General features: G+C 47.1%; 1 protein-coding gene across 3 annotated transcripts in view; it reads right to left on the reverse strand.

Moving 5' to 3' along the window:
- The window catches only part of DAPK1 (death associated protein kinase 1), a 185,652-nt gene that overhangs the window by 84,259 nt on the left and 85,535 nt on the right, over window positions 1-15,858 (reverse strand). For all 3 annotated transcript variants that reach the window (XM_039222397.1, XM_039222396.1, XM_039222395.1), the window contains exon 3: window positions 3,277-3,498. In XM_039222397.1, the coding sequence (XP_039078328.1) occupies window positions 3,277-3,498 (222 nt within the window). The remainder of the gene's footprint in view (window positions 1-3,276; window positions 3,499-15,858) is intronic.

Genomic DNA, 15,858 nt, shown 5'->3' on the forward strand with positions numbered 1-15,858 from the left:
TCAGCATTCTTAAGAAAGAAGAGATGAGACATGTCACTGATGGATAATCTTCCCTTAAAGCTATTAGAATTTTGAACAATGACAATTTCCTCAAAGACAAAGATGACTGTGTCTTCCAGGTGGACCTAATATTTTGAATAATTTATTAAAAATTATAATACTTCTTCACGGCAAAGTAAATATACAAATGGGACAGGCTTATGATATTTAAACAAGGGCTATGCTTTTCCTCTGACTGTGTCAGTCAGGGATTTCCAGAGAAACAGAACCAGCAGGAGGTACATATATGTACATGGAGAGAGAAGGGATTTATTCTAAGGAATTGGCTCACATAATCATGGAGACTGACAAGGCTCCAGATCTGCAGGGTGACTGGGCTGGACCCAGCTAGAGACCCAGGACAGCAACAGGTGAATACAGTCCTAAGGTAGGATAAAGCTAACGTCCTAGGCTCCAAGGCCATCAGGTAAGAGGAATTCCTTCTTATTCGGGGTAAGGTTCTGTTTTGTTCTATTGAGGCCCTCAACTGATTAGATGAGGCCCCCCCACCCAGGTGAAGGTGATGTTTTATTCAGTTTACTGATTCAAACGCTAATCTCATCCAGCAACACCCTCACAGGCACAACCCAGGATAATATTGGGTCAAATGTCTCCCCGACACCCCAACTGACACATAAACGTCACTGACATTTGCCAGTGTGGGTGGAGCAACTGGAACTTTCCTCCTTTGCTGAAGGCACTGCTATCTGGTGCAGCCACTTCAGGAAACAGCTCAGCACTTTCTTACAAAGTTAAACACGCACTTTTGTGTGACACAGCAATCACACTCATGGGTATTTACCCAGAAGAAATGAAAACTTAAGTTCGTACAAAAGCCTGCAAGTGAATGTTTATAGCAGATTTGTTCACAATCATCAAATACTATCAACAACCCAAATGTTCTTCCGGGGATACGTGGACAGACAAGCATCCATGCAGCCGAATACCACTCAGCAACAAAAAGGAGCAAACCACTCATGTATGAATCTGAAAAGTAATGTGCTGAGTGAAAGATGCCAGTCTCAGAAGACTGAATATTGTCTAATTCTATTTATAGGATATGTTTGAGAAGACAGAACAGCTCAATGGTGGCCTGGAGCGGAGGGGTGTGTGTGTGTGTGTGTGCGTGCGTGCGTGTGTGTGTGTGTGTGTGTGTGTTTTAAAGGAGGTAATGGGATTGTTTTGAATCCTGACTTGGGTGGTGGTTATACAAATCTAAACATTCATTAACTTCCACAACTGTCTCCCAATATCAAATTTACCATATGAAATTTTTTAAATTGTGAAAATCAAATGGTAAAAAAAAAAACAAAAACACCTTATATTTTATACATAGGATAAATGACCCTGATGGGGTCAAGCAACAGAAGCTAAATCCAGAACACGCACGGGTAGGCAGGAGCCAGAAGGGCTCAGGCATCACCCAACAGTTCCATGTATAAAGATGATAAGAGACATTCCTGAGTCACTGCGCACAACCTCATAATTCTCTGAATAGGCAAAACAGCTGTGATTTGTAACTTTCTCCTCCCAGGAATTTTATATTCATAGTCTTTTATATTCAGCCTCAGGAGAGGAAATGCAGGCTTATGGATGGTCAAGGACTGGCCTGGATTTTGATCTTAGTTCTGTCTGGTTTGTGAGAGTCACTACATAAAACCACAGTGAGGATTATGCTGACTCCTCTCTTTTCTCTGCTGTACCCCAGTAAAGCCCCTTAATCCTGTGCTCTTAAGGCCCTGCTCTTCCTTAAAGCAGGGGTTCTCCTTGGGGAGAAGGGGGATATTTTGTCCCCTAGGAAACATGTGGCATTGTCTACAGGGGGGTTTAGTTGTCACAGACAGTGGGCAGGGTGCTACTGGCATCTAGTGAGTAGAGGCCAGAGATGCTACTAAACATCTCACGGTGCACAGGACAGCCCCTGAAACAGAATTATCCAGCCCCAAATGTCTCTAGGGCCGAGGCTGGGAACATTCCGGCTGAAAGGAAGGAAGGAAAAGTACCCATGAATCAGATCTGCATCAGGTACTGTAAAATTCTTAATAACATATTTCCTCTAGACCCTGCTGAGATATCTAATATTAACCCCAGTTTCTAGTTAAGAAAGTTGCTGCTCAGACCCCCTTAAAAAAGTGCCCCCACACCAGAGACAGATGAGAGTCTGTGGGCAGCCCCAGGCCCCTTTGATGGCAAAGTCCAGGGGGCCTGGAGTGTGATTGATGCCCTCAGGGCTGGACTGGGCCCTCCATCAACCTCTTTCCCTCCATCCCTTCAGGTCTCAGAAATCGCCTCCTGGCCTTAACTAGTCTGCAAACAAGGGGAGCGATTTGGCTGGTCGAGGGCAGATGTGAATTCTGGCAGCCCCAGGAAACGAGTGGGGCCTGTCATCACTGAGAACCACCCAGGACTGTTGGTCACCTTGGCTTCTGCTCCATCCATGGCTCCTGCCCTCACCTCCATGGGAGCAGCCCAGAGACACGAGACATTCCCAGCCAGGCTCTTTGAAGAGCTTCTTCCCCGCCGCCCCAGCCTATCTCTTCACAAGGAGAGGAGTGGGGCCCTCAAGCAGAGGCTCAGAAACAGACAGACACAACACAGAACAACACACTGTGATCAATTTCCCACAATAACATCCTAGGGGCAGGGCCTGCCTGAGAAAATAAGCAAAGTGCTTTAAAAACAAGTCTTATAAATTATATTTTAAAAATAATAAAATTTTTAAAAAATAAAAACAAGTCCTATGATCGCCTCTGGGTGATTCTGGTTCAATTTTACCCTTTCATATAATTAGTGTTGACAATTCCAATAGGTGAAAATGGGGGTGGGGGATTAAAATTTGGGGAGGTGGAAGAGAAGTAGAAAAACGGAGGGAAGGCAGAGGAACAGCAAGAGGAGAAAAAGAACATGAGCGTCAAGTTTATCCCAAAACTCAGCAGACAGATGGCCTCATGACAAAGGAAGAGGAGCCCCAAGATTTGGGGGCCTCCTTGCAAGTCGGCCAGGGCCAGATTCACGGAAGCTGCTCCTCAGAATCATTCTAGAAAACTGTCTCAGGGCAGGCGGCCCACAATTGTTCTCGAACAGGGCAAAGTGGAGTTAATTCCTCATGAGGCTCCAGGGTGGGCTCCCAGCTGTCCGGCTGCAGGGAAGCCTGGGGCAGACCTCCACCCGCCCGAGCCCCACCCCACGCTTCCCACGCCTCCTGGGCCCAGCCACAGCCACGAAGGCGGCACTCACAGTTCTAGAATCAGGATGACGTCCGTCTTGTTCTCATACACCTCATGGAGGGTGATGACGTTGGGGTGCTGGATCTCCTTCAGGATGCTGACCTCCCGCTCGATGTCCTCGCGGCTCACACCCCGCCGGCTGGACTTCGCCCTCCTCTTCTTGATAAACTTGGCGGCATACTGTAGACCGGTGCTTTTCTCCCGGCATTTCTTCACGACTGCAAACTGCCCGCTGGAGACAGAAGGGGACAGTTACAGGTCGTTTCTCCACTGCTGGCTTGCAAAAGGGGACTTGAGCGAGGATGTGGCATGGGGAGGACGGGCTGTGGAAGTGCCAGTAGGAAAGTCCGCAGTGTGGGAAATTCACAAACAAGCAGGCATATTTCTTAAGACATTTCAGTTTCATTAAGCCTGTTTCTTTACGGGACACCTGCGTGGCTCAGTCGGTTGGACGTCCGACTTCGGCTCAGGTCATGATCCTAAAGTCTGTCGGTTCAAGCTCTGCATCGGGCTCTGTGCTGACAGCTAGTTCAGAGCCTGGAGCCTGCTTTGGATTCTGTGTCTCCCTCTCTCTCTGACCCTCCCCCACTCACGCTCTGTCTCTTTCTCTCTCTCTCTCTTAAAAATAAACATTAAAATATTTTTTTAAACCTGTTTATGAATAATGTTGCAAGCAATACAGAATCTTTTCTTGAATTACATTTCATTGAATGGATTAGGAATGCCTCCACTTCTGTGTGTCCTCCCTCGCTCCCAGTTCAGATTCTGGGATAGCATGAAAGAGCTCCCCAATCCCACTTCATTCTGACAAGCCTTTGCCTGTATGTCTAGGAAAACAAGAGATCAAGAGAGGGGAACTGATAGAAAAATACATAGGGCCCTGCTTTCAATGACATATTTCTAGGGCCAGTATTTATCAGTTGAAGCAACCAGAACAACAACAAAAGCTATGTATTTTGTTCACACTCCAGGGATTGATAAGCCATATATACTTGACATTTGTCAGTCACTTCTCCAGCATCACTCCCTTGTCTCCTTTCCCCAAAATATCTGTAACCAGGGACCCTGCACTTCCAGGGAACCTGACTCTACAGGCCATATATAGATATGCATAGTGTGACCCAGGCTAAGCCAATCAGTGTATCTTCCTGGCCCCACTGACAGGCACATGACCTAAGTAAGACCTTTTGGAGGATACAGAGACAAAGACTTTTCCGAGACTGTCTTCTGGATGTTAACACTTAACTATATGACCCCAAACACCGGTTCCAGCCATCTTGGGACTAGGAGGAATAGTTGGTTTAAAGCCAACTATTGCAGAGGCAGAGCCAGTAGAAGAAAAGAAACCAGGTTTGTGGTAACGCTGTGAAATGACTGGATCAACCCTAGCCTGAAAGCCATCTGCCTTTGGATATTTCAGCAACAGAAGCCAATAAATTCCCTTTACTGCTAAAGCCAGTTTGATCTGGGTTTTCAATTTCTTGCAGAGGAAAGCATCCTATCGGTACATTCTATGCCACAGCATGTAACCAGAGCCTCCTACCTATATATAAAAGAGTACAATAAGAGTGGCGCCTGGGCGGCTCAGTTGGTTAAGCGTCTGACTTTGGCTCAGGTCATGATCTCGCAGTTTGTGAGTTCAAGCCCCATGTCAGGCTCTGTGCTGATAGCTTAGAGCCTGGAACCTGGAGCTTGCTTCAGATTCTGTGTCTCCCTCTCTCTCTCTCTGCCCCTCCCCTGCTCTCTCCTCTCTCTCTCTCTCTCAAAACCAAATAAACATTAAAAAAAGAAAAACTTAAAAAGCTGGCCCCCTCATTTCTTCCCCAGAGCCAAATGTAGGGCAGATCCACCCATCACAGGATCTGTATATTTCTTTGCAGGGGCTGGTGAACTGATATGTAGACAATTGTCACGGTTATTTTTAACTAGCTTTATTCTCACATGAAGACAAAAGAGAGAGAGAAAATCAAATTAACAGTAACATTTCAGTGTTAAAGAATGGAGACTTTACGTTACTCATTTACTTCAGCAGCAGAGGTCAGTGAAGAAAAACACATAGTAAAGGATTATCTTTATAGCACTGCCAAATTTTTGCATGACAGGTTATTAATACTCTCTTTCCCCCTGCAGCAGAATTGCAGAGAAGCTGAAGAATAAATCACACCAGAATGCTAGCACCAATTGCCTGTAAACTCACGACCCTAAAGAGCCATGGGATCTGTTATGACTTTATTACAACACTTTCTGGTTTTTCTGAGGAGTAAAGAATTGGGCTTTCTCTCTCCTGGAAGGTAGAGGTGAGCAGCAGAGATGGGGCTTATGGGAGGGGGGGGAATAGCCTGACTATAAAACAAAGTAAGGTACTGCTTTGCAAAGTCCAGTGAAGTGAGGCTAATATTCCCCCTTCTTCCAACTGAGTGCCCCCCAAGAGGTCCCCGGATGCAGGTGGGGCAGTGCCCTGGCCCAACGCAGGACCTCCAACGCAGACACAGCTCATGCTTCCAGGGGCTGGGCCTGTGCGTGCCTCTCACACGGTCGCTGTGACTTTACTCTGGGCCGGTCAAGCTTCACAGCGGACTCAGTGGTCTGAATCACAATGTTTTAAAAAACAAAACCAAAAAGGCAGGCGAGCCACAAAGAACTTAAATGCAAGCCTAAATTCAAAGACTATCCCAAAATGTGTTTTTACTGCTGAGTGTTCCACGGTGACCTTTCCCCTTTTAACTACAGGAAGGCGAAAGCATCAAGGCCCTCCCACGCTAGCGACCAGGCCAAGGGAAGGCACTCAGCACCCCGAGCGTCAAGGCCCGGAGTGTGTGCACAGGCCTAAACTGACTATGCTGCCCACATCCGCAGCGACAAATCTAGAACCCACCCCCTCACCAGACAATCGACCCCTCACTCACACTTCTGGGTCCCCTGAGGGGAAAGCAAGCAGGGATAAAGGCCAGAGGGTAGGGAAGGACTCCACCCAAGAGATGTGATTGTAATGCCCATGGCCGTGGCTAGTGTCCAGACTAACCCTGGCTGTAGGTGGCTGAAAGGATGTGGACTAATTCTCAAGACCACTCTTCCAGACACATCTCAATGCCCCTGCTCTAAAGACACTTCTATTTATCTCCAACTACCCAACATCTGCCCCCATCACTGTGCTCCATCCGGTGCTCTCCCTGGCACCTCAGTCCACAGAGCACCTCTGATCTTTCTGCCAATTTCTTGCCCATTTCCAGCCCTCCCAAGGGTGCAATTCCGTGAAGACAGAGGCCTGTCAGGCAGATCTATTGTCCCCTGAGGCAGTGGATGCAGAGCTCCTCTGGGAGCTCACTGCACAATGTTTACACGTTGCTCTTGACCTCTGAGTCTAGAATCCTAAAAACCAGAGGTGTTAAGTGAAGACTCTTCCCTGTAATTCAGCAGAATTGTGTGGGGCTGGGAGCACAGGCTGCCTGTCTGAGCTGGTTCCCCGTCTACTAGTTGTGTTAACTGTGGGCTTACATCCTACTTAACACTCTCTGCCTCAGTGTCCTTATCTGCCAAGTGGGTAGAATAATAGTGCCTACCTGGGAGGGTTGTTGGGGTGGAAAGGAAGGATTAAATGAGCTGATAAATAACAGAAAGTGGTTAGAACAGTGCCTGGCAGCGGCGCCTGGGTGGCTCAGTCAGTTAAGTTTCCGACTTCAGCTCGGGTCATAATCTCATGGTTCGTGAGTTCAAGCCCTGCATCGGGCTGGCTGCTGACAGCTCTGAGCCTGGAGGCTGCTTCACATTCTGTGTCTCCCTCTCTCTCTCTGCCCCTTCCCCACTCAAGCTCTGTTTCTCTCTCTCTGTTAAAAATAAATAAATGTTTAAAAAATTTTAATGGTTGGCAGTATTAAGTCTTCAATAACTGTTTGCTATTACTAACCTTTGACAACTGGAGTTACTGTCATGAGCTTACGGTTTGTACTTAAAAGCCCAGCGGGCTGCAGTACTGCCTTCAAAGTATCCCCTCTCAAAAGTTCCGGGGAGAAAAGAGCCCTAAAAAGAAAAAGAAAACCACAACAGGGCTGTACTGATTAAAGTGTGTAAAGCTACTGCCCAATCTGGCATCTGGCTTCAACCTCCAAATACAACATTCCTCATGACCCTACCCCAGCTGCATGCGGAGCAGAAGCTGCTGCCCACAGCAGCTGGGGAAACTGAGTCATAGCTGAGCTGAGGCAGGCAGGAGGCCCATGGGAGGCTACCGGGCTTTAGTGTGCACTGGGTAACTGGTGCCCCGAGTTTTCACAGCAGAATCTCCCCGGGCAGGCAGCAAACCAAAGCCAGACTCCTCGGAGAAGAAATTCCTTTCTAAACACTATAATTTGCTTCGTAAGGCCTAATTCGAACTGGACTGGTGGTTAACTGTGGTTCTCATCCTCCTCCCGGGGCAGCTGGCCCTCGGCCCACCTGCTGCCACACCCACTGTGGGGGTGATAGTTCCTCTTCTCCAATCCCCCACCCCAATAATAACAACTGAAAAAAACCTATTTACTTGGGCTTTTGGGGGCCATGGCTTCTAAATCCTGGAATCCCAGAGAAACAACCTGATACAGCTGCCAGGGTGAGCCCTAGGCAAGGAGAAAAGTAAAGGCACACAGAGGAGCGAGGCCAGCAGCCTCACCCGTGGGGGGTTGGGGGATCCATCGCCTGAGCTCCAGCCTCCCTCCTGTTACAGACCCAGCAGGCTCCCCGGAGACTGACAGCCCCACAGACGGCTGCGGCGATGGTCAATGGGTGGTAGAAAATCACTGTGTACCTGCACATTTAAATTGACAAAACGGAATACGAGTTGATCCTCTCTTTTTGAGGGATCTATATTTGCAAATTCACCTACTTGCTAAAAGGTAAGTGTAACTTCATAATCCACACCTGGCAGCGTGTTCGCAGTCATCTGTGGGTCTGAGGTGCCCTATGTGCAAGTTCCCAGCTGAGGCAGATCAAACCGACACTCCACCTTCCATTTCAGCCTCCAAACTGTAAACACATGTCCTTTTAATGGTCTGTTTACCACCATGTCTTTGCATTTCTGCTTATTATTGGTGATTTTGCTATTTAAAATCAGCCCCAAAGTGCAAAGCCCGGTGTTCACAGGCACAGAGGCTGTGACGGCCTTACAGAGACAACTTGTGCTAGACAGATAAGCTTTGTTTGGGCAGGAGTAGGAGTGCTGTTGGCAATGAGTTCAATGTTAAGGAATCAACAATATGAATTACAGAAGTGCCTTTAAACAGAAACCCACATAAAACAAGGTTATGCACTGATCTGATGATGGAAATGTTATGACCAGAGGCTCACAGAAACTTAACCCTGTATTTTCTCTAGAACGAATGGTTCAGTATTAGCTACTTCAGTGATTGTCCTAAAGTCATAGAATATAACCACACCACAAATAATGAGAATTGATCGTATGTTGTTTTTAAAAAATGCACTGGGGTGCGTGGGTGACTCAGTCAGTTGATTGTCCAACTCTTGACTTCGACTCAGGTCATGATCCCAGGGTTGTGAGACTGAGCCTTGTGCTTTATGTCAGGCTCTGCATTAAGCGTGAAGCCTGCTTAAGATTCTCTCTCTCTCTCTCTCTCTCTCTCTCTCTCTCTGACCCTCTCCCTGCCACCTGTCACACACTCTCTCTCTCTCAAAATAAATAAATAACAGATAAAATAAAAATGTACTAACATTCTATGTTACTTAATACCTAACGGAACAGTTTGTTGGACTAGGTACAGCCAGCCAAATTCATTTTGACATAAAATTTTCAATTAAATGTAATAAACACATATTAACTACTAATGGCCAGATATATACAAAGTCAGTGAGGCACATCCCTACTTTAAAGAGTTTGATATAAAAATTTTTTGATTCAAAAATTATCACAAATTTTACTAAAAAGAGAAAACTTTGGATACAAGTTAGAAAAACTTCATAAAGAACAACCTGCCATCTAATGTCTTTGACTCACTGGTATACCTAATCGAATCACCTTATAGTCACTCAATGAACCATAACCAGAATTCTATGCAAGAAGCTTTATACATAATCACCTTAATCATTATCACAACCCTGTGAGATTCATATCACTATCAACTCTTTCATCAAGGAAAGAACCAAGCCTCAGAGAGATTTTTTTTCTAGTCTCCTCAAATCTTTCAAGCAAGTTAAGTGCCACACTTGAGAAGTGAACCCCAAGTGTATTATATGTCTCCAACACTATCCACTGAACCTGGTTGCTGTGCCGGGCATGTGTCCATTTTGTTTGAAAATATAAGCCATCCCCTTGTGAAGTTACAGATAAGTCTATAGATCATTCTAGGAAAGAGCTCTGGTAAGGGGAGGCACAAGAGAGGATGACTGTGGTTAAATACGTTTGGGCAGTAGTGCCTTCTCCTCCCCACTGAAAACTCATTAAGTGTTTTCACTAATTAAAACCATTACTTTAACATGCTCTGAAGTTCTCTGCAATAAAAAGCAACTCATGTTTGTGTGCGTGCTTCAGAAGCACTATACCATTAGAAAGAGCCACAGAAGAGTCTCAAGGTCAGCATACTAGTACAGCAGGCACACATTTGTGAGGCTGTGGGTTTTGATAGGTCCATTATATTTCATAGTGCATTAAAAATAAAGCTGTTGAACTTTGTTTAATCTGGTCGGGTTTTATTTTCAAATTTATTTCTTTTTGGGAATTTTGCTCACTTGGAGAAAGATGACATGAATGTATAATGACAGAGTTGTTGCATTCAGAATGGAGTAAGAGCAGTCTGGCCAGACACGACATTAGGTTCTCTACATTTGGGCTGGCACCTAGCACAGGATCTAACATTTTCCTTGCTGACCTTGATCTAGACACCACATTAGAACAAGTGTCCACCCAGGAAGGTGGGTGCAGACTTTTTTTTTTTAAGTAGCTAAAACTGGGACACCTGGGGCTCAGTCAGGTAAGAGTCTGACTCTTGATTTCGGCTTAAGTCATGATCTCACAGTTCATGGGATCAAGCCCCACATTGGGCTCTGCACTGACCGTGGACCCTCTTGGGATCCTCTCTCTCCCTCTCTCTCTCTCTGCCCCTCCTTCATTCACACACTGTCTCCCAAAGACAAATAAATATTTGGGGGCGGGGGGAAGTGGCTAAAGCGGCATACAAATTTTTCTTTGATTTTAAATATGTCTCTTCCCAGTATGTGTAAGTTAAAACGTTATTTACAGTAACTGTTGTTATGAATTCCCTCTATTAATGCTGAAAATAGATCTGGTTTCACTCAAACAGATGATAAGCTCCATCTCTCCCTCCTCCCAAGCCTTTGCCATAAGGTTTCTTTTTTCTTATTTTTTTTTAATATTTATTTTTGAGAGAGAGCACGAGTTGGGGAGGGGCAGAAAGAGAGGGAGACACAGAATCCGAAACAGGCTCCAGGCTCTGACCTAGCTGTCAGCACAGAGCCCAACACAGGCCTGGAACTCATGAACCGCGAGATCATGACTTGAGCCAAAGTCAGACGCCCAACCGACTGAGCCACTCAGGCTCCCCCAGCTTCAAACTTTTCAAAGATGCCCAGAGGGCATTGATTCAGCAGCTGAAAAGCAGCACCAAATTTCTTCTTGGCATTTTCCTATACAACAACTGTGCAATCTATGTACTAAATCTCTATGCCTTTTTTCTCTCATTAGGACTCAACCATTTTCTATGAAACCTATTTGACTTGTCCCCTTTGGCCCTCAAAAGACCTTGTGGCCTTGCTTCGATGCTTAAGTTTTAGTCTGTGGCAAAGCAGTGGGAAGCAAACCACCCTTTGCAAAGATGGCTTCAGTCAAGATGGCCAAAGATGGCCTTCCAGCTCTCGTGCTCTTCCACAGTATGACCTGGTCTCTCCTATCATGAGGTAGATCCTCATCCTGGTCCCCTGGAATCTGAGCCTTGTTTGACCAACAGAACATTGAGACTTCTGCCTGGTTCTCGGAGCACACACTCTTGGGCACTCCCTCTTGGAATCCTACCACCATACTGGGAGAAGCCCAGGTTGTGTGGAGAGCCAATGTGGATGTGTTCCCATCAACAGCTCCCTCTGAGCTGACAGCAGCTTTAACAGGCTAGCCAGGTGAGTGGCTACTGAATAGCTAATTCATCAAGTCTTCAGATGGTGGAGCACCTGGGTGGCTCAGTCAGTTAAACATCTGACTTTGGCTCAGGTCATGATCTTGCGGTTCGTGAGTTCCAGGCCTGTGTTGGGCTCTGTGCTGACAGCTCAGAGCCTAGAGCCTGCTTCGGATTCTGTGTCTCCCCCTCTCTCTGTTCTTCCCCTGATCATGCTCTGTCTCTCAAAAATAAATAAATGTTAAAAAAAATTTTTTTTAACTCCTCAGATGGCTCCAGCCCCAGCCAAGAACTTAATGCAATCTCATGAGAGATCCTAAGCAGGAACACCCAGGCAAGCCACAGAAGCCTAAGATTATAGCAAATTGCCAGTTTATGCTTCTACATTTTGGGGTGTTTGTTACACAGCAACAGACAGGTGGATCGGCCACTAAAGTATTTTGGATGGTGGGTTTGACCCATGACCTGGAAAGCCCTGTGGGGAAGGATTCAATGCTGGGAGTGAGAGGCCAGTCGGTGACCAGGGTCCCAGACCGGCCTAACAGGGAGGCATGGTAAGGCACAAGCATATCCGGGCCACGTTGATCACAGGTCCCACCCGGCAGGCCCTCATCAACATGTGGGGCTTATTTTTCAGGTTCTTCACTCCTCATCTTGGCAGCAGCTCCTGATCTGTCAAGGAAAGCTCTGCATCATTTAGGAAGGATCTCTATGCCAGAACCAAATCCCAACAACAAACCCCAGTGGCTCTCACTGAAATGCCTTCACAGGTCACTGGATGAGCTGTGCTTGCCACTTGTCTCCAGTTTATGTTTCCTGGTCTCTGTGGGGAAGCAGTTCCCATCCTGAAACACAAAACCTACTGCCTACGAGACTCAGTGTGTGCACCGCTCCCTCATGTTCACATGCACAGGGTATTCTCACAGTGACGCCGCCTGGAGATGAGTGCATGTGAAGAGGAAGCACATTGCCCTGCCCGGTGGAAGCCTCCCCTTCCAACCCACCAGTGCCCAGACTGCAGCAAACGATGAAAGCTAACCCGTCCGGGGACCACGTACTTCAGCACCAAGTTCAATTCCCTTGGAAGGCTTCTGTGGTACAGCCCACACTCCGAACTACCTCTCTCTGTCCTTTGAGAAGCTGCACGTGACAGGAAGGCAAAACCCTTTTTACGAAAAAATCAAGCCAGTGATGATGATGAGGATGATGGTGATTAAAAATATACAACCCCTCAAAAACTAGTTTACACTGCTACTAGGGCTCAGTCAAAATTGCACATGATTGGAAGAACAGGGTTCCCCAAAGCAGTGAGAAAGCAGCACAAGTTGCCAGGGTATGGACAGGGGAGAGGCAGAGTTAACCAAGGCATAAACACCAGCATGTCAGCCCAGGAACTATAACGACACAGGAGTCAGGAGTGCAATGCAGAATGAGAGGTGTTGTCTAAGGGAAGCTGGGAGATGCAAAAGCAATGCAGTGTGTGGAGGCCCGGAGCAGAGAGTGGACCCCTTGGGGAGAGCACCCTCCTGGAAGACAGGACCACATAAGAGAAACCAACACCCAGGAAACGACAGCAAAAGCCTGGACCGAAGGCAAGGGTGGGCAAGGATCTGGCTTCCGGCAGAAGCATGGTGTTGCTAGTGGGTCAAAGAAACCACAGTATCAGGTGGCTCAAGCAGCCTCCTTACAACTAAGGAATTAGCAAACCCAAGCAGGTGAGGACTCAGAAATAAGGAAGATTAGAAAGTCAGCAGTGCATGCCTTTACTCACTCCGTTTGTCCCTATGACACCTCTCCAGATGTGGAAGGTCCATTTGGAATAGCATCTCCCAAATAAAGAGATGCTACTGGAGAAAGGGTTTCACAGCCAAGCAGGTGAGGAAAACTGTGTCAAGAGAGTCCCACAGGTCTCTGTATGAAAGACTCAGCTGACCGCTGTCTGCAAGAGGGGGTATATAGCATTCAACATTTCAGAGGCTTTCGGTCTTTAACCACAAAACGCTTTTACGATTGTTTGGCTTGGTTTTGTCATTGGAGCACTCTTTTTTTTTTTTTTTTAATCTTTTTAAAATTTTTAAAATTTATTTCTAGGAGAGAGAGAGAGAGAGAGAGAGAGAGAGACAGCGTGAGCAGGGGAGGGTCAGAGAGAGAGGGAGAAACAGACACAGAAAAAGGCTCCAGGCTCTGAGCTGGCAGTCAGCACAGAGCCCGACGCAGGGCTCGAACCCACGAACCGCGAGATCATGACCTAAGGGAAAGTCGGACGCTTAACCGACTAAGCCACCCAGGCGCACTGTCATTGGAGCACTCCGATGTCCAATTTTCTTCAGAAAGTTCACTTTAGTCTTCTCTCCCAGTTAAATTCTTCTTCAGAGCTGGGACTGGACTCTGTACGCACAATGTCCCTTTAATTGTGAACTCAGGGCTGCACTCTGAGACTATTTTCTAAGGCACAGCCCTGGCCCCACTGCCTCCTCCTCGGTGTGGGGCCAAGTGGAGCTGGGTGCAGACCTGGCATTGGGAGCGCTCAGACTCTTTTAGGACTCTGGCCCATGAGAAGGGTGGGGGCCGACTGAGTCAGGCAGGGCGAGGAAGCTGCCCACTGCTTTGGGGTGGCTGTTCCTCTGCCTCCTCTGGCTGTTAGTCTGGCTGCTTAGAGGAGACAGGCAAACGCAGGACGGTCCTTCAGGTGGTCTGTTGGGTTGAGGATTTTTGATAGAAACTGAGAGCTGGCGGGGGAGGTGTGGAGAGTGGGTCCCCCGCAGGCAGAGTGCAGTACTATTTGCTGGTCCATTTACAGGACAACACTTGAGCCACTGCCACTTTGGGCCAGGAGAGCCACCACCAAAAGAGTTTGGCAATGATGGGAAGGAGCCCAGACCCTGCAAACTCCTTATAGGGAGTCCTCAGCAGCCTCACGGGCTCTTGATTTACATGAGCCTAGAAGCAACACTGCCGTCTTGTTCTGGGGGCCATTCCTTTGGTTACTGTCACTTGTGGCCATACGTCATCTTGCCTGATTCAGATATGGTCTGTGACTTCAAGAATTTGTACCCCACAGCGATGAACACGACATTTCCATATAACAGGGCTGCATGTGCTCTAGATGATGGATGGCGTGCAGAGTAAGTGGAGGTCCCGCTCTAGCCGAGGGCTGGAGGAGAATTCCAGCTACGCCACTCAGCTACCTGGGCTACCAAACTCAGAGCTGGACACAGAACACGGGCTTGGTGTTTGGGTTTTTTGTTTTGTTTTGTTTTGTTTTTTTAAGCCAAAGGGAAAGGAAGAAAACAAGTATCAGGAAAGTGTCATCTGATACAATCTAAAGAGAACCTTCACCAGACAGATAAAACAAACAATACTCCAAACATTTTCTCCAAATATAGTTAAGTCCCACATCAGAACCAGGATTGCCCTTTGAGTTCAGTATTCTGGAAGTACAAGGCCCTTATAAGGAAAGGGTGTCATGCCAGGATCAGCCCTCCCATTTAATCAATGATGACCTCAACAGGTGACTGCAGACGTGGGTTTCCTGCCCTCAGACTGTGTTCAAACCACAGTGGGGGTTTGGGTGCCCAGCTGAGACTCAGAAGGGTCAGTCCCTTATTTGCTCGTTCTGACTTCAGCATGCTACGCCTTGGACCAATCCCAGTATTTGGTGACCCTGACTCTGTCATGTTATCCTCATTCAGCTTCTGGACTAAAGTTAACTGGGTCATAAGGTACAATCTGTCCTCCACGCAGCAAGCTGCTCTCGGGGAAAAAGAACTGACAAAGAGAGCAAGAGGAGGTTCATATAACTTTATGGGGAAAGAGAGGACAAACAGGAGCTGAGCTGAAGTCCCTTATCCTGTGACCAAAAAAGAACGCCAGATTCATTCATGTGGAGATTCGAGATGGGGAAAACTAGCCAAAGGTAAAAAGAAAAGCAAAGTTCAGCCGAGTCTAATGGGCACAGGTTGTAATTGTGCAAATACAGCACAGAGTTGCATAGATTCAATGAAGCTTCCAGAAATTGTGATAATCCTCCCAGACATGTACTCTGCCCAATTCTGGAGTGTGTGAGATGCTTCACAAGGATGCCTGGATGTTTGCACATCTTCTTTCTTGGCTTAGGAAGAAATTCTCTCTGTCTGTGTGTTTTCATGGGCAGATCTGGTAGATGAGCTGACGAGGCCAGCACATCATGGGTAGGCCTGGGCCCCCCGACCATGCTTTGTCATCGGAAGAATTAGCTCCACCTTATCCCAAGAAGCCAGGTCTACATTGAAGAATATGGACTTGAGTGACTTTGGAAGAAATTAAAATAAGCTTGGTGTCATGTGGCTTTCTGCACAGCCTGAGGACCGATGTGCTTGGGAGACGTGGGATGCAGGCCTGTCTGGCTCGGGAGATGGACTATAACTGAGGGTAGTGGCTTCTTCATGAGTTTTCTTCCCAGGGCCTGCAAGAGTCCTAGGCCCAGGTCTCTATGAGGCACT

The sequence above is a fragment of the Hyaena hyaena genome, unplaced genomic scaffold (genome assembly GCF_003009895.1).
Source record: "Hyaena hyaena isolate Hyena2069 unplaced genomic scaffold, ASM300989v1 scaffold_1128, whole genome shotgun sequence".
In the NCBI taxonomy this organism is placed as follows: domain Eukaryota; kingdom Metazoa; phylum Chordata; class Mammalia; order Carnivora; family Hyaenidae; genus Hyaena; species Hyaena hyaena.